We start from the raw sequence: 26,371 nt of genomic DNA, 5'->3' as shown, positions 1-26,371 counted from the left end.
TGTTCCTATGGATATTGTATGGTTTGCTGTAAGTATTCCCTTTGGTGCTATATTGAACTGGCTCAGAACTTTCTTACTACCTAAACATACAGCCTTAGTCCAGTTTTCATATACTTCTGTATTTCTTGTCTTTTTTTATTTTTCTTTTCCTTTCTGGAAAGTTTACTGATTCTCAGATAGCATAGGATCATTTAGGTTTCCAAAGATTTATAAGATAATTGAGGCCAACTATTAACCCAGACACTGTGAAGTTCACAATTAAATATGTCCCATCTGTGTGTGTGTGTGTGGCTCGGCTTCGCAAACGAAGATTTGGGAAGGGCTGTCCCCACGTGGGTGTGCCCTTCCAGCCTGCGCAGTGGATTTTAGGTGAGGCTCAGCGTGTGCAGAACTGGCCCCACTGTTTAAGTCCTGAGGTTCATCTGCCACGGCCGAGCGAGCTTGGACAGTGCCAGTGAAGTCCTCAGGACTAGAACCTACAGCACCCGGCATTTCCCAGGAGGTCTCCCATCCAAGTACTAATCCGGGGCTTGACCCTGCTGAGCTTCCGAGATCTGATGGGATTTTATGATAATAAAGATGTGGGAGACCATTTCTGTTTAATTTCATGAAGTGTTCAATCCCAATTTCAGTTTTAAAATGAATGTAATTTCTGATACTTTTAGTACTGAAAAGTATCAATTGCATTTGAGAAATATCAGTTACAATTTATTTTTTGTCTCTGAAATATGTTGCAGAGGAGAAACATTGTAACCTGCATAACACATCAGTTACTAAAATGATCTCTTAAGATTAATTTAGGACAGTTGCATCATTGACAACTTTGCTTAAACTCAGGAGAGAGCTCTATACTTACTAGAGATGAAGCTGAACTCAGCTGAATTCTTCTATTTCTTTTAAAAATATTGGCTGTACTGTGAACTTAAATGCTGACAAATCCTCAAATAATTATGACTGACTTGAAGCTGTTTTGAATATGTCCATTTGAAAAAGAACAAACCAATGAAAACCAAAATCTGTACTGTAAATATTGAACAACTTTATGATGAGTTGAAAATTATTTTTTAAAACAGCAAATTAAAAAGATATTTCCTTGGAAGCTTTGGGGGGATTTTTTAAGATTCCTGTGCAAAAGTAAAGCAACAAGTGAATGGCATCTTAGACCTTTGTTTCTTCACTACCTGTGATAAGATTTGGAAAGAAAGAATTGTGGTTTAAGGTTCAGTGCTTCTTAGTAAGCATTGTATTGGGAAGCAAAGCCCGTCTCTAAAGTAATGTGTGGCTTTGGCATGTGCTCTTACCTTGGAAGATAAGAGGAGGCTTGATACTTACATTTATTTGGCTTTATTCTAGAATTACGTGATTTAAAAGAAGGGAAGTGTGATTTATTGGTGTAGATCATACCCTAAATCAGCAAGGTTTGTCTGCAATACTCGATCCAGTCACAACCTGTTATAGGTTTGCCACATCTCTAAAGCATTTTAGTCAAACTCTTTGGATATTTTAAGCTTTGATGACCGTTTCAATAGAACTTTATATGAAATAAACTGTACACCCTTTATCTGGAACCAGAATGTTCTCAGTGTTTTGACTTTCTGACGTCTTTCTGTCCCATAATCAACTTTAAGAGGTACTGCAGGTGGCTTGGAGGTAGAGTGAGTTAATAATTAATAAGGATTTACATGGCTTTTTGCGTCACTTTTTATTTCCAAATCATTTGCTAACAAGTCACCTAAGGGCTTAAAATCGACCAGGACAATAAGCAGCAGGAGCCTGTGGTGCAGTTGATGCTGATGAACAAAGAAAATAAATTATAGAACTCAAAATAAGTATTATTGGTTGCACTTGATACTATAAAAACTTGTTTTATTGTAAGGAATACAAAGAACCAATTCAAATAATGATTTTTCTATTGTAGTTTTATATAGAACTTAAACTTTCCTCTTTATATTTAATGCAATAGTTAATCAGTTAATCAAATGTTGCTGCATGACTTTTTCTCAAGAACATTCACTCAACTGGATGTCAGTATTACATGCTTTTTTCATGGTTTTGGTTTTTTCTTTTATTCCCAAGTCACTTAGGAGGTTGACATTAGAGCAGGAAGGCCCTCTGTCTACAGATATTACAGGACTAGAAGAGCTCAGCTGTTTCTAGGACTGTGTTGAAGGTTTCTGTGTAAAGAGTATAGTTTCATCTGATGTTCTTATGTTTCTTTTAAACCTCAGGATCCTTTCAAATAAGATTAAATCTTTAATAAACACTTAACTAATCATAGAATCATAGAATTGATTGGGTTGAAAAAGACCTCCGAGATCATCAAGTCCAACCCTTGGTCCAACTCCAGTCCCTTTACCAGATCATGGCACTCAGTGCCACATCCAATCTCAGTTTAAAAACCTCCAGGGATGGGGAATCCACCCCCTCTCTGGGCAGCCCATTCCAATGCCTGATTACTCTCTCTGGAAAGAATTTGTTTCTGATCTCCAACTTAAATTTCCCCTGGCATAGCTTGAGCCTGTGCCCCCTTGTCCTATTGCTGAGTGCCTGGGAAAAGAGACCAACCCCCACCTGGCTAGAACTTCCCTTCAGGTAGTTCTAGACAGTGATGAGGTCACCTCTGAGCCTCCTCTTCTCCACGCTAAACACCCCCAGCTCCCTCAGCCTCTCCCCATAGGGCTTGTGCTCCAGTCCCTTCACCAGCCTCATTGCTCTTCTCTGGCCCCGCTCCAGCCCCTCAATCTCTTTCCTGAACTGAAGGGCCCAGAACTGAACACAGTACTCAAGGTGTGGCCTCACCAATGCAGAGTACAGGGGAAGGGTCACTGCCCTGGGCCTGCTGGCCACGCTGTTTTTGATACAGGACAGGATCCCATTGGCCTTAATGATAGCTATGCCTTCCAAAGAGGCTAAACCTTTTTGAATTTGAAACAACACGATGTATTTTCTTTTTTTTTTAACCACATTTCTCTCCAGGTTATTGACTGCATTCACTTATACACAGGCAATTCTTGTTTTTCTGAAAAAAACTTTGGCAAACTTTTCTTTCTCACTCCAAAATTTTCATCATAGACTTCATATAGTTACATAGACTTCCATACTTTGATTACAAATACAGATTATTGTAATTGGTGCCAGAGTTTACTGCTCTGCTTCTGCAGGCTCCTTTAATTATTAAGTCTTTTCTGGTGATATTTTGGCTTAGTGTAGGTAACTTGCAAGTCCGTCACCAGGGGTGGGATTTCATGTGTGTGAGCTTTGATCCACAGTGCTGGAAGCCATTTGAATTTCCTTTGCTTTGCGAGCTGCGTGTAATGGTATGAATGTCTCAGTATTATTGAACTAAACATTGGTGAGCCTACAGGTCAAGATGACAACTATCGCGATTCCTAAACTAGACTGAAGTTGATGTGATTTCTTCATACATATTTCTGGAAACACATATTCTAGTTTGAATATTGTTAAGGGGCTTTGAATGTTATGCAGTTATTGCAAGATGATATGATTTAAATGCTAAGCAAGTAGGTATTTTGATTTTGTATTTCGGTGAAGAGAAGGACAGAAGCTAAAGCTATAGCAGTTAAGTGTTCTCTGATTGCAATAATTCTTCGTCTAAAATTGCTCTTTTGACTCAAACAGAAGGTACATAAGTTGTTGATGTGATGTATGAGAGCAGCCAGGTGGAAAGGGACCTGTGGGTTTGGATTGACAGGAGGCTGAACATGAGCCAGCAATGTGCCCATGTGGCCAAGAAGGCCAATGGGATCCTGTCCTGTATCAAGGATAGTGTGGTCAGGAGGACCAGGGCAGTGACCCTTCCCCTGTACTCTGTGCTGGTGAGGCCACAACTTGAGTGTTGTATTCAGTTCTGGGCCCCTCAGTTCAGGGAAGATACTGAGGTGCTGGAGCAGGTCCAGAGAAGAGCAACGAGGCTGGTGAAGGGACTGGAGCACAAGTCCTATGAGGAGAGGCTGAGGGAGCAGGGGTTGTATAGCCTGGAGAAGAGGAGGCTCAGGGGAGACCTTATCACTGTTTACAACTACCTGAAGGTATATTGTAGCCAGGTGGGGATTGGTCTCTTTTCTTAGGCAACCAACAGTAGGACAACAGGGCATGGGCTTAAGCTCTGCCAGGGGAGATTAGGCTGGATATCAGGAAGAAGTTCTTTCCAGAGAGAGTAATCAGGCATTGGAATGGCCTGCCCAGGAAGGTGGTGGATTCTCCAACCCTGGAGGTTTTTAAGATGAGACTGGACGTGGCACTGAGTGCCATGATCTAGCAATCAAAGTGGGGTTGGATTAAGGGTTGGACTTGATGATCTTGGAGGATCGTTAAAGAGAAAGGAAATGATAGGAGAAATGCCTCTCATCCATGAAAACCATGCTATAGTTGCTAATTGTATTTAAAAGTGGTTGTATATCTGGGATGACCCACTATCCTACGTAAAAGAACTCCTTATATTTGTGGTAGAAGGCATGGAGTCAGATGGTAAAGCCTGCAAATTGTACACGAAATTCTGTAATCTCATGCAGCTACTATTGGGAAGGTTTGTTTATTTAATATCTTGAAAGTAAACCTGCTTTATTTTGAAAAATTAGATGTACTGACCATAAACTGGATTAGTTGCATAAGATCTTTGCTTGAACTTGGACTGAAATTGAGCAGTCGGTTTGGTATGTTGATGTTCTGTCAACTTTTATACTGCTCATTTTAGTTTATTGTCTGGTTTATGGAGTCACCTAGAGTTTTAAGATACATTTCTTGGGCAATGAGTGTTTGCCTTCCACTAATGAATCAAAGATTCCTCCATGTTACACATTTCTTTGGGTTTTGTTGGAAAGCACTCAGGGGCAGTTGAAAGAATTTATTGAAATTGCCAAACTCTTGAGTCAAGTGGTGTTTGCAAGAAGTGAAAGTACAGCTTCCTTTCTAGGCTGCATCAGGTGATGGCACAAGGACATCAGGTGGCAGCACAACAGGTTGGTAGTTTGGCAGTGAAAGGACTGTAGTGTGAGGGGCTGTGCAAGGAGGGCAGCCATCAAGGCTGCAGCACCGATGCCTCTCTGCCTGTGTACTGCCCCAGGGCTCCTTCCTCTCTGCTCTCTGGTAATTGTTTAATGGCTTTTAAATTTGGAATGTTATTCACAGTCATGGGGTATTTTACTGCTTCTGTCATTTAAGAAAGTCCCTGGTGGGAAGACAAAAGGTAGAGATTTCAATGCAACACAAGACTGGAGTTACTGATTAAAAGTGGGGGCATAGCCAAGGCAGCAAATGTGGGTGGCTTCACTGTTGCCCCTGGCAAGCTCATACTTAGATGGTCCTGTCACCACTCCAGCTGTTTGTTCTTCACAAAAACCTGTGGCTGAAACACTTGTTCCCTCTTCAGGTGAATTCTTTTTCTCCAGCCTAGACAAGTGCACCAGTTGATATTAGGGAGGAAAAAAAATAATAGCCAAAGCAAACCAAACAAAACTAGGTCAGTATTTTTGAACAATGATGTGTTTAAGATGTGATGGTTATTCTGCAGTGTCAGTAATAAAACAACATTAGGAGGTTATATGTGCTGCAATTTAAATAAATACATCAAGTAAAATAGTCATCTTTATTGAGGGAATTAAAAGCTGCCCTATCTGTTTGTAGTAGATTGTATTTTGAAATTGTAATTGTGTCATGTTGCTATTTGTTATTGGGTATTATTTTGTATTTTTCTGGTACTCACTAGAGGGAAAAACCTACTGGGAAAATAGGGCTGTTCTGCAGCTGAAAAAAAAATTCTTGCAATGTATAATAGGGTATAATTTACTATTTTGAAAAGGTACTTGCAGACAATTTTTGCTTTCAGAATATTTTTTCTACTCAGGATCAAGTACTGAAAATACAGTAGACAACTCAGCACTGAAAATGTTGAAGTCTCTGTAGTAAGCTATTTTTTGCCACACCTGAGGTATCCATGATAATGAATGTGTAGGAATTTGTTTTGGCAGGTTTTTTCCCTGGTGCTTTTTTTTTTTTTTTGCTTCAGATTGCTGCTAATGCTTTTTGTTCTTGGAGGGAACAGGTGTTAAATACTAACATTGTTATAATTTTTCATCATTATTTAGTATCATCTGAATCAGTGTTTAAATGATAACATATGCTGAGTCCAAAACTCAGTTTCTTGAACTTTAAACAGTAAGTTTGTATACTCTACAGAGGCTATAGGCAAACTGGATTTATTTTGATTGCATGTTTTCTAGGAGCAACATGAGCATTTTTTTAATAGTGAACAAAAGTTTTAGTGGATATTTGCAGACATGCAGAGCATGGCACAAATATTTAAATTATTTAGATCACATTTGGATTACTGAAATGTAAATAATGCCTGTTCTCCCAGGAATACTTAACAAGGTGCTCAAGACAGAAGTGATTTGAGATTAATAAGAGTTTCCAATGAAGTGAAAGAGATTTATTAGTGATGGCAAGAACAGTTGACAGGCTCTGCCCAAGCTGCCTGCTGAATGCAAGAGGGGGCACCATCTCAGGGGAATTTCTTCTCAAAAGAACCAGCCTCCTTGCTCCATTTGGGTGGCACCATGGACCCCCAACCTCTGTGAGTACTCATGGCAGGAAAAATCCTTTTCAATTCAAGTGCAGAGTTTGCTTGGGGGAGCTTAGTCCCCCTGTCCCTTCCCCCAGTTGAAGCACTTGGTAGGCCACAACTGAACTATCTCTGCAAACAGGAGGTGGACTCTGAGCTGCTGGATGTGCTCAATGAAATGATCATAAAATTATGACAACAGAGTATATTTCTTCTAACCTCATTTTATACATGATAAAACCTTTTTTTGTGGAAGTCCCTCAGTATTTCAACTATCCTGAAGTGGAAAATACTGATGCTTTTGGTTTTCTTTTGGTGAGATTATGTGATCATACTTGGATTTAAAAAGGAAAATATCAGTAATGCTTAATGTTTGATCAGGATGGTGTAGTCTTATCTGTGTGGGATACCAGAGAATAGTTTGAGGAACCTGTTCTTTGATCAGTCTTTCTATTTCTAACCTTCTGTGTTAGTTGGAGTATTGTCCACTCCCTTTGCTGTGGATGCAACCAGTTTGCTCATCTAAACCTCTGTTTGTGTGTAGGCATAGCTGGAAGGATTATGGGAATATTTAGGCTGGAAAAGACCTGTAAGATCAGTAAGTCCAACTGTTAATTCAGCACTGCCAAGTCCATCATGTCCCTCTAAATTTAAGTATTAAGTGTTCAAGTAAGTGTTCAGTTCTCTATGTGCACCATGGTTTTGTCCATCATCTGGGGGGCTGAGTCACTGAACCATTAAACTATTAGTTATACAAGCATGGCCCACAGTTTACATCTTTTCCAAAACGAGAGTGTTTTGTTTAATGGTTGTTCTACAGAAGGAATTGAAAGGGAAAACTTCTTGCTACTTAATGTGTTTGAGTGGGACTCAGGGATCCATTGTAATGCAGGCTTTTACAACTTGAATTTGACTATACTGTCTTCTGGGTAAAGGTACTATAAATGTTTAAAAAATGTCACTTCCACTTGAAATTGCTTACTCTGGTTTTGGCCATATGTTTTGAAAAACAACAGAGAAATAATATCTGCCTTGTTTTGCCCTCTCAAATCTAAGTAAGAGGATATTATGAGGTAGAAAATACTATTTTTATACCCTCTATCACCTTTGTTAACATTTTATTAGACATAAATCATGTAGTTTTGGGCTGCATAGTGACAATATGGTTCAGCGTGTATTCTATTTTTATAACTTTATTTAAAACTGACATGTAACTTGCTGTACCTGAAACCCCAAGTGAGCCAGTTATTGGAGTGTAACAAAGTTTTGACGTCAGAACTGCTATTTATTCCACTGGCAACCATTAGCGATGCATTACCCTTTGGCACTCGTGTTTTCAGAAACATGGTTAAATTTTTATGACTGGTTCTGGCCAATTAGGATTCTTTCTCAAGATAGAAATAAGGGAAGAGATCTTTTTTATAACTTACTAAATGTAGCTTTCCAGAAACAACAGAATAAAAATATAAACCATTGCACTCAGAGTTCCCAAAACATACTATTGAGCCACACTTGAGCTTGCCTGCTTGCTGTACACGTGGATTTGAGAGGCAGGGGTTAAACTAGGCTGCCTTGTCAAATGCATGAGCCTTTATTAGAATTTAATGTAATTACAGCTGAGTCATCCTTGCGGGTCAGTCTGGAGCTTCAGGAGGATGTGAAAGGGGCAAAGACTTAGGTAGAGAGAATTGGGAAGATACAGGAAGTGTGGAGGAAAATCAGGTGGAGGGGATGGGCTTGACCAAAAACAAATGTAGAGAAGTCCAATAGAGGTTTCTGTTGCTGGCTTTTTCCTGAAAAAGCTGAACTTAAAGCAACACCAGGCTCCAAGTGCATCTTTGCAGGAAGTACATACAGAATGGGATGGAGCAGCTGCATGAGAGGGTGCTGCAGGTTCTGATTCCTGGTTGTTGGTCCACTGTCTGTGTGCTGGCAGTAAGAAATGCCAGCGTGTACAAACAGAACCTCCAACAGATGTGTTTTCCTTCTGTGTCATTTTCAGTGATCTGCTCCAGAGGGCTCGGTAATCTGCACTGTGTATCCAGGCATGAAGCTGGAGTTGCCTGTCGACAAAAGTTACAAAACACTTGTTTGTACATGTTGCTTTACTGGTGTACTGGAGATTTGTTTTGAAAGGAATGCTCTTTTATATAAGATTATTTTTCCATTCCTGCACTTTATTAATGATCTGGTGTTCTTTAGATCAGTAGTGAAACTTTCCTGCAAAAAATGCATGTTGAAGTCTCTTATCTTTATTATGATAGGGCAACTTTAATATGTTGCATAAATGGTCATGGTTACAATCTAAATTTGGCAGCTACATCCAAGTAAGTAGAAGCTGCTTGATCTTAAAATATCAGGTATCTGCATTTATGTGTAATATAGTTGTAATATGATTTGCAAGTGAACAATCATCTTTTGAGCAGCCATGAAGGGGAAACTTTTTGGATATTCTGTTTCTAATTCTTGTATTTCACATGTGTGGAACATCCCTCACTGCTATCTCCTATAATCTGGATATTTGTTCTGGATGCTGCAGAATCTGACAGCAGAGGCAGCTTGTCAGAGGCTCTACTCTTTTACCAACCTCTGTTTTAGTGACCTGAGTTAATGGATGTAAATATTTTCCTCTTACAGGGTAGCGACTTAGAAAGTTGTTGAAATATGTGGGGTAAAACAAAAAGTAGTTGTGAGGCCTGACAAAGAATGGGGTTGTTTGCCCAAGGGACTGAACAGAAAGACTGCCTAGGAGGTGACAGAATTTGGAGACCATTAAAAGAAAAAGGGAAAAAGCTACACTTGATTCTGGAAGAGAAGGAAAACTGCATTAAACGTTTCCAGTTACTTTGGGAAAGGCAAGAAGGCAATTAGAGAGGGAGAAAGGGTTTTATTGCCTAAGTACTGTATGAAGGAGACATCAAGTCTTCCAGAAAGTGAGTGGCCTTGTTGGTTACTCCTGTGTGCATTTTTTTTTGCCATCTATCTGAATCTTCACACTGTGGAGTCGCTGCCATGACATGGGAAAGGAAAGCTGGAACATCAAAAAACATAGTTGTCTTTCTTTATGGTCCTTTCAATAGTCTCTTTAAAGAAATTTTATGGTGGAGAGACCAGTTGTTTATGTTTTTGAGCTTCATGAGGAAGATAATCAACAATCCTGTCTTCCTGGAAAATATGTATCTTTTGAAACTGTGTCAGCTGGTTGTTTCTGTGCAGATGCCTAACTGGGAATGTGAATACAAGGCTGACTACTTCTGAAAGATGAAAAAACATTCGAAATCTCAAATTTAAGAAGTACACTCCAATGTTAAAATTAAACATTATCTAGCTTTAAAATTAAAATTAAATATTTTACCTGTCCTTTTTTGAGTGCTGGTAATTTACAGATGTTTAAGCAATACTGGGAACAGTCATTTTTGGATATCTGAAAAATGATTGTGGACTTTCTGTTGCTACTGCACATGCAAGAATCAGAGAAAAGATCTGTTGGAGAATGTCCTATAAAAAAGGGAATTAGAGTAATGTTTCATAAAGTTCTGAAGTAACTCTTCAAAATAAATTTGTATTCAGGCTCTTACAATCTCCAAAATCGGATATACCTGATCTGCAGGATTTTTCTGATAATGAGCTAAACTTCTTGAATGAAGAGATTTTCAGTGCAGGAACTGCTCTGAAGGGCAATATGGATTTGTGAAAGTCCTAAATCAGTAATTTCCTTGCTCATACGTTCTTACAATACAGGCAATGGTTGCACACTTTCACTGTAGTTTTAATTCCTTTTTTTCCCCTCAGCATTCCCTTACCCTCCAAAATCAGGTACCTTTATCACAAATGCTAAGCTTTTTAGGTTAATATTCTTGTAAATATTAATCTCCTTCAATACACTACATTAACTTTTATACCTGAATATCTGCAATTCAGACATAGTATATTCTCATTGTCACAGAAATGAGCTAAGGATGTAACAGAAGAATAGTATATAACAGTAATGATCCACAAATTAATTTCAGAGGGATTATATTTTGTTAATATTTGCCATTTAATCAGAAACTAAATTAAACTAGATATGCAAGATCCACAGGTAATGGTTTGAAGTCCAGCTGGTGAGGTATTGCAATGGAAAGTTTTTTTGGGAAGAACTGAATCACATCTACAAGTCAATGTTTCAGCCCTCTAACTTCAACTGCTGGTTGGTAAAGCTGTGGTTTAAGTGTAACAAGCCAAAAAGAAGTTGGTCTTCATTTGTGCTGAATGGTAAAATTTTGGTGATTTCATATAACTTAGGCAGGATTTGTTGGTAATGAATATGATTATGTTCAATTTGCTCTCTAGCTGTATCAATATAGTGGAAAAGAAGCCTGGCTTGTAACTATTTGGGTTATACATTGGAAAATGGGAACTTCTTTCCCTAGGAAGTAGGAAAAGTGTTTTAAGTGATATTTTCTGTGGTAAAGACCTGTTCATTGTTCAGAGATGATGGAAATTATTGTCTCAAGAATACCTGTAGGATTGCATTAATACTTTGTAAGGAAGCAGTGGGGAAGAATATGGAAGAGGGCAGGAAATTAATGAACATGTGGACAATTGAAAAAATACAGCAATTGAAGGGTAAAAAGCAAAGCTAGAAGACTAGAGCTATATGTAAGTTATACTGAGAAAAATGGAGCATCAGAAAAATGCCAAAAGGACAAGTGATTTGAATAATTCATGATTGAAGGGAATAGGATATTTTCAAGAGGAATAATATGAGTCAGAGGTGAAATGAATGGAAGAGATGCAAATGTGGAATGTGCCAGGCAAAATGGCAAAGAACAGAAATTAAATATCAGTTGTCCATTCAACAGCAGCGTTAAAATTTGTGGGAAAGTCAGGGCTAGCCAAGAAAGCTTTAGATTAGTCCTAGTTCAAGGTGCATGTATTGAATGAAAGACAGATTTTGGTCTTTTGTATAGAGGAGGAAAGTACCAAAACTGTGTGTGATTGTGTGTTTCAGTCTTTCTTCATATTTTGCTCTACACCAAAAGTATATGTGGCATCTCTTACAGTTGCCATGGAAAGTACTGTGGCTTTGCACCTCTCTGTCCACTTCAGCATGAAAGCAATCAGGTAAAATGCTTCTGAGTGTATGCTGGTCCCTTCAGACTTGACTGTTCTGTGCTGTCCAGAGCCTCCTGGAAACTACCTGCTTTTCTTTTCCTCATGGCATCTCTCTTCTTATGTTTGGCTTTGAGCTAAAACTTTCAATTTCAAAAAGAAATATGGATTCTGTATGTTATACCTTTTTTTAAAAAAGGAAAACAACTTTTAGAGTGGTTGGAGTTGAAAGAGACCCTTAATGATTGTCTAGTTCCAACCCCTCCTCCATGGGCACAGATACCCAATATCTATATCTTCCTTCTAGTTTTTCTGAGGAGGTTTCTCATATGTGTGTATATATATATATGTACATATGTGTATGTATGTGTGTAATGTGTGTATGTATGTGTGTAATGTGTGTATGTATGTGTGTAATGTGTGTATGTATGTGTGTAATGTGTGTATGTTTTATATAAACTGCAGTTTATTACAGGGGTACTTTGGCATTCATGGTACTGAATTACAAAGAGTCAAAGATGACTTTTGCAGACTCAAGCAGAAAGGTTTCTGTATATTCCAAATCTGCTTAGTCAGTGCAGGATGCCACCTTACAACAGGCAGAAAAGAGGAGGCATTATGATCTCTACCTTTCAGAAGTCATGCGTGGGATACTGTTGGTTGCAGGGAAAAGGGCATGAGGGGACCATTCTGCCTGTATTTTTATTATGAAGAGTTAAATCTGTGGTAAGAGAAAGAGCCCTCTGATGCAGTCTTAGACGTATCAGGAGATGAGGCAAGTAAGAATGGAATGATACAGGAAAAAATTAATCAGTTACTTCTCCTAAGACATGAAATCAGATGTTACCAACTTTAACTGCAGATTTCCTGCTCAAACTTAGGAATGAAACAACTTGAACCCTGAATGATTTTCAAAAGGAAAGTCAAATGAAATAAATCATTTATGTTAGAAACATGGAGTTTACACAATGTCAATAAATTGTAAAACTAAACCGAAATCTAATATACTTCTGGAATTCCAAAACAGTGTTTTCCTTTCCTCTTCTTAAATAACAGGAATTGTGTAAATAATATGTCTTGGTGATTTCTTGTGGTTTATACATAAAGAATTTTTCCTAATGTCTAGTTTAGACTTCCTTTGCTGCCACTTCAGTCAAGTATTCCTTGACTTGCTGTGGCTTGGCATGCACAGTGGCTGAAGACTGACATCTTTTTAATAACTTCTTATAGAGATAACCATCAGATCCCCTCCAGCCTTCTTATCCAGAAAGAAAAACAAAACAAAGCACAACTTTCAGTGTTTCCATATGAGTCATGTTTTCTAAACCCTTTTTCGTGGGTCTCTAGATCTCCTTCAGCTTGTTGACTACTTGTTTTAAAGCACTTGCTGTAAAATTTGGCCCAGTACTTCAGGTAATACCTGATTAGTTCTGTGAATCATGGAACACTTGACTCTTAATTTTGTTTATCAGACTTTTGGTAACTATACTGTGAAAACATTTGCCTTTTTCCTAGTGGATACATCAATAAAGAAGCCATGCCAGAACTTACTGTGCACAATGTGATTCTACTCTTTTCTTCACTTTAGACAGAGCTTAGTGTTTGTCAGAATGATCCACCAAGAGCTGGTATCAGGTAAACAAGCAATAAAGGTAATGATGAAGAACATATTTTGAGAAAATCCCAGTATGTTTTTGACATGATTTAAAACTATGCCTCAATTGTTTTGCTCAGCTCCTTCTCTGTAAGCAACATGATGCAAAACACCTGTAAACCAGAACTCTCTGGTAATCTTTTCAGCAGACAGTGTCCCCAGTAAGGTGTTAATCTGTATATCAGATAACTCACTCATTTAATAGACAAAAGGACTGTGATGTCAGAACTGCTGTAGGTGGAGAAGTCAGCCCAAATGTGTGAATGTTGAACAGTCAGGCTCCCAGAGGAAGGTCTTTGGCAGTAGTTTCTAGATTCTTTTGTAAGATGGAACAATAGCTCTGGGATAATTTGAGGATTACTTTTAGGAATCAAATTGAGCTACGAACTTTGTAACAACTCTAATAAGCATACTGTGAATATAACAGAAAAGTCATTGATATTGCAGGTGGTATGTGGGGATGGAATTTACTGCACCAAGTTCATGGCAGTGCTTTGCAGAGTGATGACAAAGGTTTGCTTGTCCTGATGTTAAGGAATTCTGCTGGATGGTTCTATTGAATTCCTTTTGATTTATTTGATATTTTGTTATTGGAGACATGGTGTCTCTTAGCTTTCTTTTATAGACGTTTTTTCAAATGGAGTTAATGTTATGGTGTACCACCTTAGGGAAGAGTATTCTCTAGGTAAGACACTCTACTGCTGAAATGAAATAGTGAGGTGTTTCTTTAGTAACTCCTGTGGGAGATTTCAAATGTTACCAGAGCACGTTGTAGGAACGCCAGTGGAGCCATCTAGTGTATTTTGAAGATTTTAATGAATTCCCTGTGTTTTTGCCATGACAAAGAGTCATTAATTCAAAATAAAAGGTTATTTTTTTTCACTCGAAGTGCCGGTATTCATCTTTATAATTATTTCAGTAGTACTGTTTGTGAATGAGAACACAAATATATTTGTATAGGAACAAATGTTAGACTTTCTTCCAATGAGGATTATTCTACTCAGTAATGAATTTTTCTACTAGCAAAGTATTGTAGGAAATGAAGAGCAATGAAATTCCCTTTACTGACACTTCCAAAGAGAAACCATAATGTAACTGATAACTCAGCTATTTTGAGAATATGCAAAGTCCTGAGCTTGTGTTTAGAGCTTGATTCTTAAATTTTTCATGTCATCAAGTAACACAAGAGCAATTATTTTATATCCTGCCAAGAATCCAGCATCAAAAACTTTTAAGTCATATATTAGTGGCCTGATATGGAAAATGAACCTGTTTGTAGTAAATAGGTAAATGACTCAGGAGTAATTGTTTAGTTTTCTGTGTGACAAAACACAACCAAGAATGAATCTTCTAAAGGTATGTCAAACTACACTTGTTTTATAATTGGACTAAATACACAGTTGCTATATCTTAATTTCAAGTTTGTCTCAATAATTCTGGCAAAATTGAAAACTGGATCAGTGATCTATACTATTCTTGAAGACTTAAATAATTTAAAACCCTTTGCCAACTTCACGAACAATTTGCACTAAAGCCTTTCACCTGCCTGAAGGGCTGCCATAGAGTCTTTTGGAGTTTCTGAGGCATAAGTTAAAAGGCAGGAAATTCCAATTAGATGTTGTAGGGGAAAAAACTGCCATAAGGATGGTAGTACTGGAACAGGTTGCCTGGAGAGCTTGCGGGACATCTTTGGCCGTGTTCAAGGCTCAACTGGACCTGGCCTTGAGCAACCCATCTAATTAGACCTGCACTGAGCAGGGTCAGGACTAGGAGATCTCCAGAGGACTCTTTTGTAAATGATTGTCTAGTTCTTGTGTTTCCCAGATAAAAAAAATGGCACTTAAAAAAACACCCAAACATTCTTCATAACAATCTGAACATTTGTGGATCAAATGGTTTCTTGCCTAATTGCAGTTTTGGAAAACTTCACTTTAAATAAACCCCTGAGTAGACTGTACTTATTTTCTGAAGGCTGTCAAGATCACATTGTGTATTTTCTAGCATCTCAAAGGACACTCATCTTGATATAAAAATTACCTGAAATTATTTTATTTATAAGATCTTAGCCTTTAATAAAGCTGGTAATTCAGAAGAAAGTACTATGTAGTTGAGGAATCAGCTACTATGCAAGACAGATGGAAAACTTATAAACAAGAAATACAGCCCACAAAGTTCCAAGCCATGGAGCAGAAGGTTAAAATGTTCTTTTTAGATATGCCTGTTCTCCTTTTTTCTAGATGGATAGAAATATATTTGAAGTACCACTGGAGTAAGTTTGGTTTGTTTGGGGGTTTCTTTTTAGAGTATTGCAAAACTTTCCTTTTATATCACATTAAGTTAATGCCTTCAGAATATTTTATTGCTCTCTGTGGAAACAGACACTGAACATTTCCCTCAGGAATGATCAAAAGTTGTTGACCTTGAGATCCTAATGATCCTTTTGTGGCAGCAAAAGGGTTTGGGACTTGCTTTCTCATCTTCTGAATTAAAAAAAAATGAAATATAGAAATTTTATCTAAAAGCAGCATCTTTTTTGAGTGTTCTGTCAGGGAAATAGCAGTTTCTGGTCAATAGCTGTTATATTTGGTTAAAAAAATCCCCAGTAATCCCTTTGGAAAAAGGTAAGAGAAAAAAGCCTTTTCTTTCCCATGTTGTGTTTATGCATTCAGTTTAAGGTTTTCTAAAAATAAAATGAATCGTTTATACCTAAAGGGTAAGTTATTCTTAGGTTGGAGTATGTTTATACACATGTAAAATGTGTAATGTGTATATGTCTTGATAAGTTTATGTAAACATTTTCAGGGTGAACTTTTCAATGGAGTATTACAATAGCTGTTCAAATATAAACATGCTGTGAGAGACTTCTATATCACTGAATCCAATTGCATTGTATTACAAGCCACTGCATAATTTAATCTGCTTTGCTGTGCTCCATCTTAAAAGTAATTAGGAGTTCTATATGCAGTGCTCCAACTATTCCAGAGTCTCATTTTTCATTATATGAAACTTTCTTTAAATTTCCACTTAGTTACCTAATTTAATTTTAGTTGAATAAAATTAACTAGTAGTTTATTAATATGTATTGGCTCTTTTCACTCCTTGCCATTTAAAATACTTGTAGTAGAATATTAACATCTATTCTTGGCCTTCTTTTTGTATGCAAAACAGGTCTGGGGATTTTTTATACTCTCATCTCATAATAATAGCTCTCACTTCTGCTCATCCTGTTTGAGCTTCTCTGTGCCAGTTCCACTTTGAGTGGTTCTCTTTTAGACAAGGCTCCCATAATGGCACACTGCACGATGGGTGACGTCTTGCCATTAATACTTTTCTATTCCAATGGAGACTTCTGAGTTGTACATTGTAGGGTTTTGTTTCTGTTCTCACAGCTGTATTCATGGTCAAGTAAAGCTTCGTGTTCCTTTCCTTCCTGGTTATGCACAAATGTTGAGATTCCAGCTCATGCCAAGTTTTCTTCAGGACCTGCAGTACAACATTTCACACATGATGCTCTTGAACTCACCACATTTCTTTTGGGTCATTTTTGTAGGAACTTTGTCATCCTTTACTGGAGTATATGCAACAAATTTAGCTAGACTGACATTGCCTCTTGGTTAGAAATGTGACTACAAGTACTTTTTTGCTTGTGGATGGGGAAGTTTCATGATGCTTTAAGTGGAGTTATGCAACAGCTTCTGTTCTCATAGCCTGCCAGTCACATTTGTACACTTCCATATTATTTCTTCTGTATGATGTCTTTTTAACTGTTGATTATGTACCTATTTGGGCAAATTTCATATTTGGTGGAGCTGACTCACTGCCTTTTTTTTTTTTTATGTCTGGATGTTGTCGTGTTTTACAAATGGGACATTGTTTTCTTTGATTTTTTTATGTGTCTCAGCTGAATATATTTTCCCAGTAGAGAGAACCAGAGCAGTAATTTAAAATTGTGTGTATACTTTCAGGACCAAACATTATTCAATTAAATGTTCTCTTACTTCTCCAAATACTTACAACTCCAGACTTTGTTGTCATCTGCGGTGGTAAGTAATTAGGCTGAGCATGTAGTCTCTGTACATAAAAAAATGTTGTTGAAACTATGGTATTTCATTAAACCCATTAATTATTATTTCTTATATTTGCTTTAAGGATAATTTGCACAGTTTCTGGATGTTCATTATGTAGGAGGGAAGTCCATTTGAATGCAGCATCTCATGACTTGTATAAAGTAAAAATGTCAATACAGAAAACACTGTGATTGTCAGGAAAGATTGTCAGTGGTGAAATGCATTTAAATTTCACAGATTTCATTGCAAGGTGAAATAACAAAATTAGAATTTAATGTAGAATTGTCTGTGTGGTTTTACATGGGTGGTAGCGAGGTGGTATCTACAGAGCAGAAAGATCCTAATGGTTCCTAAAGAAACTAATTTTATTTTTATGATTCCTTTCTGAAATTGAAATTTTTTAAACTAGAAAAAATGTCAAGGTCACTGGGAAAGTGAATTGCTGCCAAATGGTGTTTTAAGACAGCATTTTAAATCAGCAGCATTCTTACAGTTGTTAATATTCTACTCTTTTTTGTAACTTCAGTAGTTTTTCAGAATTCAACGCTTGCCAGTGTAACTAAGGTCTGTTATCTGTTATCCTAACTTTTTATTCGCAGTATTTGGAAATCATTATTTTCTTGAGGTTTTGATTTGGTGAACTAGTAAAATACTCCCTTGAAAATATGCACATAAATGTTATAATCTTTAGTCGGATTAAGCACTTTACTTTCTTTCCAAGAATGGTTTGCAATGTTATGAGAAACAAATTTAGATTCAGTTTTGATTATAAGTGTTTTGTAATTTGAAACAAATTTTCCGGGTTTGTAAATAACAAAATAACAAGTACCATTTAATAAGGTAAAGTTGTGCAAAGAATGGGTAGTAGAGGCAAAACAGTCTTGTGGTGTAGGTTTTTCTGCCTGGTTAGAGGGGCCACTCTGATCTCATTTCAAAGCCTCCAGCTCACCAGTGAAGTGCCACAAGGATATGTGGGTAGGGCATGCAACTTATTTATTCATAAATTATCTAAATAAGGCAGTAAATTTGTGGGATAATTGCTGTTGATTGTTGATTAGGCTATGTTACCTAGTGCAGCAAAATTGAATGCTTATTCTGAGGAACTGCAGAACCTTACAAAGCAGCAGGTAAAAAGTCTTACAGTTAAGTATAAAGTGATCTGGCAAGGAACATGTTAGGTTTACTTATGCAGGCTGTGAGCTGACCAGTGAGTAATGAAATACTGGGCTTGTTCCATGAAAACTTAGTGCTTGGTGTTCACTGGTGGTTAGAAGAGCGTGATAAAAACTACCAGGAAAGAAACAGAGAACAAAATAGTGAATATTAGCTTATCATTTAAAACCATGGAGTGACTGTATTTTTAATTTTATGCACAACTCTTGTTCCCTTGTCTCAAAAGGGGTAAGACCTGGTACAAGCAAAGATTCAGAAGAGCAAAGTTTTTTGGCCTTTGTAATTTTTAGCTGAGTGATGCCCCTACTTAATTTCTGTCCCTATTTCCATTCCTCTTGTGTTCTGTTTTTCATATTTCTCCTTCCTGTACAATTAGGAGCCTCTAGCTGGGAGATGTGATGCTGTGCCAGTGATGGGCAGACAGATTAAGGTGGGAGTCAACGAACAACATAGACATGTTCTTCTATGACATAGCTTAGATAAGACTGACAGGAAGGAAGAAAAAGTTACTTGTGGAATTTGTAATAAATTCTTGATGCTAGGTATATTCATCCTCAGTGTTCTATGGTTTAACTAGTATTTCAGACAAGGAAATAGTTTGGCAAAGGAAGAATAATTGGTTACTGATTTAGGTAAGGTAGAGATATATTCAGACAGCAGAAACCAAAATGTTGCAGGGAGGGAATGCAGTTATTAGAAAAAGTACAATTTTTTGTTCATTTCACATACAGGAGGTACAAGTTTTTGTCTTTTTAAACTGTTATCTTTCATATGTGATATTTTCATCATACATAGCTGATCACAACGAATCAGTAATTTCTCAAAACAGCTGATTGAGTGATTAATCTGTTTGTATCCCTTGTCCCCAGTCTGCAACCTTCAATATACTGTCAGATTCCTCTGAGACTGGGTGCTAATACTGGGGAAAAGTGATCTGCTCCTTCCCTGCATGTTGGAAAAAATCAATGTACAGCGATTGTTGCTACGGATTTTAGTATTCTTATATTCATGGACTTAAACGTGTTTACACACAGCTCTTATGTTCCTGATGTCAATTTGTACTTTTTAGCTTGCTGCTTCATATCCAGACTGTCTTCCTGCATTCTACTGGGTTTTGGCATCTGATTTAAACAGAACTTTTTTTCCTTCTAAGGCCAGTAGCAACATTTCTTTTGAGTTCAATGAAGTACTGCTGTGTCTTTAATGAAAGCACATGTGGGTTGTTGGGGAATGGAGAGGTGATTTGAGAAAGACATCTGTTAAGATGTTAGTAGAGAAAGAATAAGGATATAATTATTAAGATTTATGAGCTCTAAGAAAAGCTGATGCTCTCTTTTCTTATAGAGAAAGGTAATCTTAGAACTTGAAGGATGAGTTGAACATTCACTGTGATCACGCAAATTGTCAGCAGAAATGCTACAACTCCAACAAAACTTCCTGGAGTAAGTTTTGAAGTAATAGTTATTAGAGAGGTGAACTAACAGATTCCCTGGTAAATGTGATACACGTCCAGGTTCTGATAGGGCAGGTAAGGCAGTGCTAGTGAAGCTGAGGGTCACAAGGAATGTTTGGTAGTCCTGAGATAATGCCGTGTGTGTTCAGCTGTTCTTGCTTGTGCCCGCTGATCTCTCTAAGACTGGGCTGTGAAGGCTAAGCCAACGTTATATGCCTCAAAATGAAATCCCCAGATGCAGCAGTGTAGTGACAGAGAAATATTTATGACTCTTCTGAGGGCAGTGTCTTACCCTCTGAACTGTTTGTCTTATGAACAACAAGCAAATCATTCTGGTCACGTGGGTTTTTCGTGCATCTGAATGATAACAGCATATTGCATATTCTCCATATGTAATAAATGTGGCATGCAGAGCAATGCTATGTATTTTATAATGAAGATTTTAACCTGCAATTTCATAGAATATTATCATTTGCTCTTATTATGCAGCAAAACTTTGTGTTACAGGAAACTTAAAAATGCATTTTTCAAATTTTACTGAGACATGTAATTTTGAAATTTGCCTCAGTGATCTCTAGTCTTACTCTGTTTATCTTCTGTTTTCCCAGAATAAGGAAAATAATTACTTCTTTATTCTGTAATTTAGCAGAAAACATTGCTCATTAGGAACTTAAATTTTCATGTTTTGTTTTGGCAGGATTGAACATACCTGATATGGAAGATATCTAATAGGGTTATAAGATTTTGGATGTACTCAATGGAAATCATCTTTGATACTTGTGCTTTTGGTTAAAAAGTTGTGTTTTTCCTTTGGTTGAAACAGTGTTTATAGTTCCTCCGGTAGTTTTTACTGAGATTGTGTTAGTGGACAGAGCAGTGGAGTGTGTATTTCATATAAAAGTAAAAATGAACATTAAAATAATGAGCAATGTGTTTTGAGCCATCCTGACATTCCTTACAGGTGTGCTTGAGAGGTTGTTAGAAACAGTTAGGGGGGGCTTGGAGTCAATGACACATGAGGAGTAAAGGATTGCATCATTTTATAGACTAAGGAGGAGAGGAAGTTTTCCTGGAAACTGGAATAGAACAATTGAAGCAGAAAATAACTAAGAGAGATAGGCAGGTGACAAGAGGAGGCAGAGGAAGGCAAGCTTGTTCACTTTTGGGATTGCAGTTCTGACAGCGTTGGATGGTCAGGGCTTGACAGGTCAGTACAAACTGGGGGGCTTTGGTTTTTTTTTTTGTGTGATGTCTTCAAGTTATATCCTAACACACAGAGTAAAATTATTATTATAGCCCTGAGATTTGAAAATATTAACATGGTTCAGTGGAAATTGCTTTTTACATATGTTTCTTCCTTTTTTCAGGTCTTTGCTAATACGTGGCTGAGATTCGAGTTTGTAGTTTTGTAGCACAAAACCCAGCCAAGACTGAATTGAGCTTTTTTTTAGATCTGCACATAATTTCTTTATAAAACTAGGAATGTAATGACAAGGCTTGTTGATAAGTTGATAGATGTTACAGTTTTGGGGTTTACTTTTTATTTTACAAGCATGAAAACCATGCCAGTTTTCTCTTTGACAGAGGTTATTTAGTATTTTTTCCAGAATACTGAGATACGGTTTTTGAGATGAGTGTTACACTGAGGCAGAACAACCCTCACAACAATTTCCAGGTAGGATGCTGAAAGTTCCAGGGATTTGCAACTAGAGTACTTGGTATTTTGCTTCTGGGGGTGCCTGAAGCAGTGCAGCCGTGAGTGAAAGTCGCAGCTCTCTGACAGCTGCCGAGTGACCTCTGTGAGGTGAGTCAGTGACATCAAACCAGGGCTGCACCAATATCCTCATTACAGCTGCTGCTGTTTGGCACCCCTGATGGACTCTGAGCAGAGTTACTGAATCAAAGCACCAGGCTGGTCTCCTTGTTTGATGTGCACTGGCAAGAGTTAGCTGAAAAACTCTTGGTTTTTTTCTTTTTTTTTTTTTTTTTCAGTTCTCTCAAAGAAACGATTTATTCTGGTTGAGTAGAAGGTAGTTTTCATTGTTGACAGGGAATCATCATGGCTTTCTATGTATTCACACATAGAATTTTTAAGTGGAGCAGTAGGGAAAGATCAAGAGCAAGTACTATTATATATACATAAAAAATGCTGAAACACCATCAAAGCATAACCCTACATTTCTATGAAATTACTTGAATGATTGATGTCATATCAATGTCTGTGACAATGGAGAAAAATTAGATGAGAGAAAAGATTCAATTTATTTTGTAGAAGCTGTGTTCATGCTTTCCTTTTTTCCTGTGTGCATCCCTCTCAAGTGAGTAAAATAAAAATTAAATATTTTTATAAAGGGCTGTAAAAACCAGAGATTAAGTGAAATCTGTAGAGACTGAAATACTTTAGAAGACATTGAACTCTTTCTCCTTCTGCTCTTTCATATAGTGGAGAGGTGTGGATGGGGTGCTATCTAGCAGAATTACTATGCTATGTGTCATAGTGTAGTATAATAAAATACTGTGTTATGACCTGAACAAAGGACCCTGAACCAAGTTTCTGTTTGCTTTCCAACTGTTATTTTCCAAGAATTCTACAAGCTTTTGAAGTCGTTGTGCAGGAAAATCTATTAAGGCCCCAACAACATATGTAGCAACTGAATAACTTTTTATTCTTTATAAAATGGGCTAGATTGTCCATGTTCATGGTGTTCTTTTAAAACCTTGTATATTTTTTCTTTTCAAATGTCAAGATTATTAAGGAGGGAGTGAGCATGTTGAATATTTTGAGAAGTTAGAGATTGCTTATCTGCACAGCAGTTGGGAATTTCTCAAAAAATTACCAGGCTATTACCCCATACAGTTGGGAATTTCTCAAAAAATTACCAGGCTATTACCCCATACAGTTGGGAATTTCTCAAAAAATTACCAGGCTATTACCCCATACACACCCCCATCAAATGACAGGTATTTTCTGCTATTTTTCATCCTCAGACCATCATCTCTGGAATTGTCTTAGATTTCTACGATTTCTACGTATCTTCAAGTCATTAAATATTAAACCCTGTAGATCTTACTTCTCCATTTATAGGAGGGGAGCTAAAAGCTCTTTGCAGTTGTTTATTGTTTCTAAAATATTCTGAATATGTAAAGTGCTGTTCAAGTACTAAGCTTAAATATTTTCTCTTAAGCAAGACAATTGTATTTAGTTACATTTTAACCTTCAAAGATTGCCTAAAATTATTACAAGGCTCTCTGTGTGACCCTTTGTAGTCATAACAGCTTTCAATGGTATCACCAAGACGTGAAAGTGCCCATTCAGTCTTGGTCTCTCTTCTCAAGCCTTTTTGAGCTGTAAGCTTGGATGTTTTATTTGGTGTTTAGGGATGTTTCCTGGTTTATCTTTCCCACTTTTCCCACTAAGTGCTGCTTTTGCAGTATATTAAGTCAGAAAGGATAATAGATTTTCACCCTGTGTTAAGTGTGGTCATGGAACATAAATTTTCTATTGCCCAAAGAAAACATTGGAAAAAGGAACTGGAAAGAATTCTGCATACCTGGGTAGAGTAGAAGGCTGTAGGAAATAAAAATTTTTAACATAGTTTATTATTTAAGAGTTTATCATTTATTATTTATTTGAGGTTATTCTGAAAAGTGGTTTTACAGATGATGTAAATAAAAAGCTGAAGGCAAAAGGAATTTGAGACTAAATTAAGAATTTCTAGAGAAGATCATATGTGTAACAGGCAGTTTTTATTTGAATATAAATATAGAGAGTGGTAGTCTAGGGAAGAGTTTTATTCTATTCTAATAAATGTTCTCAAAGCTTGGTAAAATACTTTAAATAAATGTGTCATGCTTCTAATCTAATAGATTAGTCCTTGTCATCATTATCATCATTGTTACTATCCTATCAAAAAAGACTTGATATTTTAATTTCTTTTCATAGGGTAATAAATCTTTCATAGCTGTGTACTTGGTTTGATTAATCAAAGTGTATGAGGTAGCCAAGATGCTTAAAATTGTGTCTTCTGTTCCATAGAGAAACAGAAATTCAGAGAATTGGCCTGAACGTTGCAATGCAGTCATTATAACCCCATTAGTAAGGAATTATATTCACCAAGATGCCTGTATCCTCTGTTGGTACACACAGTGCAGTGTGTAACAAAACACCTTATATACTATAAGCTATAAGTTCACACAGCTGAAAGTCTAACATCAAGTTGTCAGCCTAATTATTTTTTTTTATGTGCAAACTCCAAAACATTTTCCAGCTGAAGCATTTCTCTACCAAAGAGTCAATTTCAGCTTACTTCAAATATTCTTCTTTTTTTAATTAACTTTCTCTAATCACAGAAGTTTGGCAGGTGACGGATCTGAAGCTGTCCCAAACATCTTAGTTATCCATACTTGCGACTTGTTGAAAGAAATGTAATAAAATGCCAGAATAATTTTTCAGATGTGTTGGTAACACAGTGGAGAATGAGCTCAGAGCTGCTAACATGGATTACTGTCTACTGGGGAGCCAGACAATGGCAGTTTAGAACTTTTTCCACGTCTCATTTATTTTCACGTCCCACATATGGAATTTTAAAGTTCATTCATTTGCATGAGCTATAAAGTTAGAAACACTGCCCAGCTGGAAAAAGTGGTAGGGATTTTCAAGAAAATTCCTCTCATTATATTGAGGGGAAATACAATCTCAAAACTATATAACTATATAGCTTAAATTGGCTTAAATGTCTTAAGTGGAACATTGTGCTTTTCAGGAACTGTCAGTTCTTATTAAGCTGAGTAGTTTTATTCAGTTATATGCTGGACAGTAATCAATTCAAAATTGTGTGTGTGATCATGATATCCCTCGTGGAATTTGTTCATTCACACTGTTTCCTGGGTTTTGTGCTATGTTCAATAGGTGGATTGTTCTGCTCTAATGAGGAGAACATTGTGAAGCTGAATGTTCTTCCATATGGTTGGACTCATAATGTCTCCTTTGAATGGAGCTGTTTCTCTCCACTGGAGGCAGTGGCTTCCTGGGAGGGACAGAAATATGTTGTGTTTTGCAGGTACTGCTTAGAAAACGCAGCAACATATTGATTAATCTTTTGAAACCTGTGAAATTTGTTGAGATTTTGAGAGACAGATAAAAAAGATTACATAATTGTAAGTAAAAATCAAAAGTCCAGGTTTAGACACCCAAGAAAGCGTTGGACACCTCAGAGATCACAGAATCACAGAATATCCTGAGTTAGAAGGTACCCACAAGGATCATCAAAGTCCATCTCCTGGCCCTGCACAGGACAGCCCCAAGAATCATACATGTGCCTGAGAGCTTTGTCCAAATGCTTCTTGAACTGTGTCAGGCTTGGTGCTGTGACCACTGCTCTGAGGAGCCTGTTCAGTGCCCAACCACCCTCAGCACACACAGTTGGACACCAGAACATGTGGAGAAGATTTGTCATCTTGTCCATTGCCATGCGACTTTTCCATCCCACTATGGGAATATTAAGCAAGAACCACTTTAAGAAAGAACACTAAGCACAAAAGGGCATGTAAAACTACTGTACTCAGTGATTAGGTACCTGAATCCAAACTACACTGAAGTGTTCTTATTGCTTATGATCCAGTACACCTCATTTGTCTGTTTATTTTAAAATGGCAAATACCACTAAAAATTTGTTTGCCCTGTGGCAGGAACTTGGGAGGTACCATGTTACCCACAAGGTTTTGCAGTTTTGTTCCATCTTGTCTGCTTCTCTAAGTCCAAGATCTGTACCCTCTTTTCTGCACTTTGGCCACACTTGACTAAGGGCCCTGCAGGATGGGTGCCTTGGTGATCAGGGCATTCTTGATGAAAGGTGTCCTTTTGAGTTCCTGCATACTGAACAAATAAATTTTAGTCAGGTTTCCTTTTTTTTTTTTTTTTTGAGATCAAGAAGGAAGGGAGTAAAGAGTTAAAGAAGCATAAGTAGTCACTGAGAGTTGGTTTGGACCAGTTTTCAATGTTGACATATGAAAAGTACATGAACTATTACTTTGGGAATAGCCCTATTGCTTCTGAGACAAGTTGAGTGCTATTATCTAATTCCTACTATGTAGGTGGAGATACTACATTGTTATAATTAAACTTGAGGCTATTTATTTGTTACTTTCTTACAGGAAACAGATTCAACCTCTTCTAGGACAGTTTAGTGAGTCAGAGGCTTTGTTAATCTCATCTGGGGTTGAGCCAGGGACTCTGGATGGAGTTCTTTTGGATGCTGGCTGTTCTTCTATGCAATTTGATACACCCGAAAGAGGCTTTTCCCTGCAGAAGGATGGACCTTTGGACATGAGGATGGATAGTGACAGGTACC

General features: G+C 37.3%; 1 protein-coding gene across 4 annotated transcripts in view; it reads left to right on the top strand.

The window, feature by feature from the left end:
• Positions 1-26,371, top strand: part of METTL15 (methyltransferase 15, mitochondrial 12S rRNA N4-cytidine) — a 91,390-nt gene that overhangs the window by 53,335 nt on the left and 11,684 nt on the right. For all 4 annotated transcript variants that reach the window (XM_071559080.1, XM_071559081.1, XM_071559084.1 and 1 more), the window contains exon 4: positions 26,175-26,366. In XM_071559080.1, the coding sequence (XP_071415181.1) occupies positions 26,175-26,366 (192 nt within the window). The remainder of the gene's footprint in view (positions 1-26,174; positions 26,367-26,371) is intronic.

This window comes from Pithys albifrons, chromosome 6, assembly GCF_047495875.1.
Source record: "Pithys albifrons albifrons isolate INPA30051 chromosome 6, PitAlb_v1, whole genome shotgun sequence".
NCBI classification, from domain to species: domain Eukaryota; kingdom Metazoa; phylum Chordata; class Aves; order Passeriformes; family Thamnophilidae; genus Pithys; species Pithys albifrons.
Note: the sequence above shows the minus strand (reverse complement) of the source record. Positions and strands in the feature narration are given on the sequence as shown.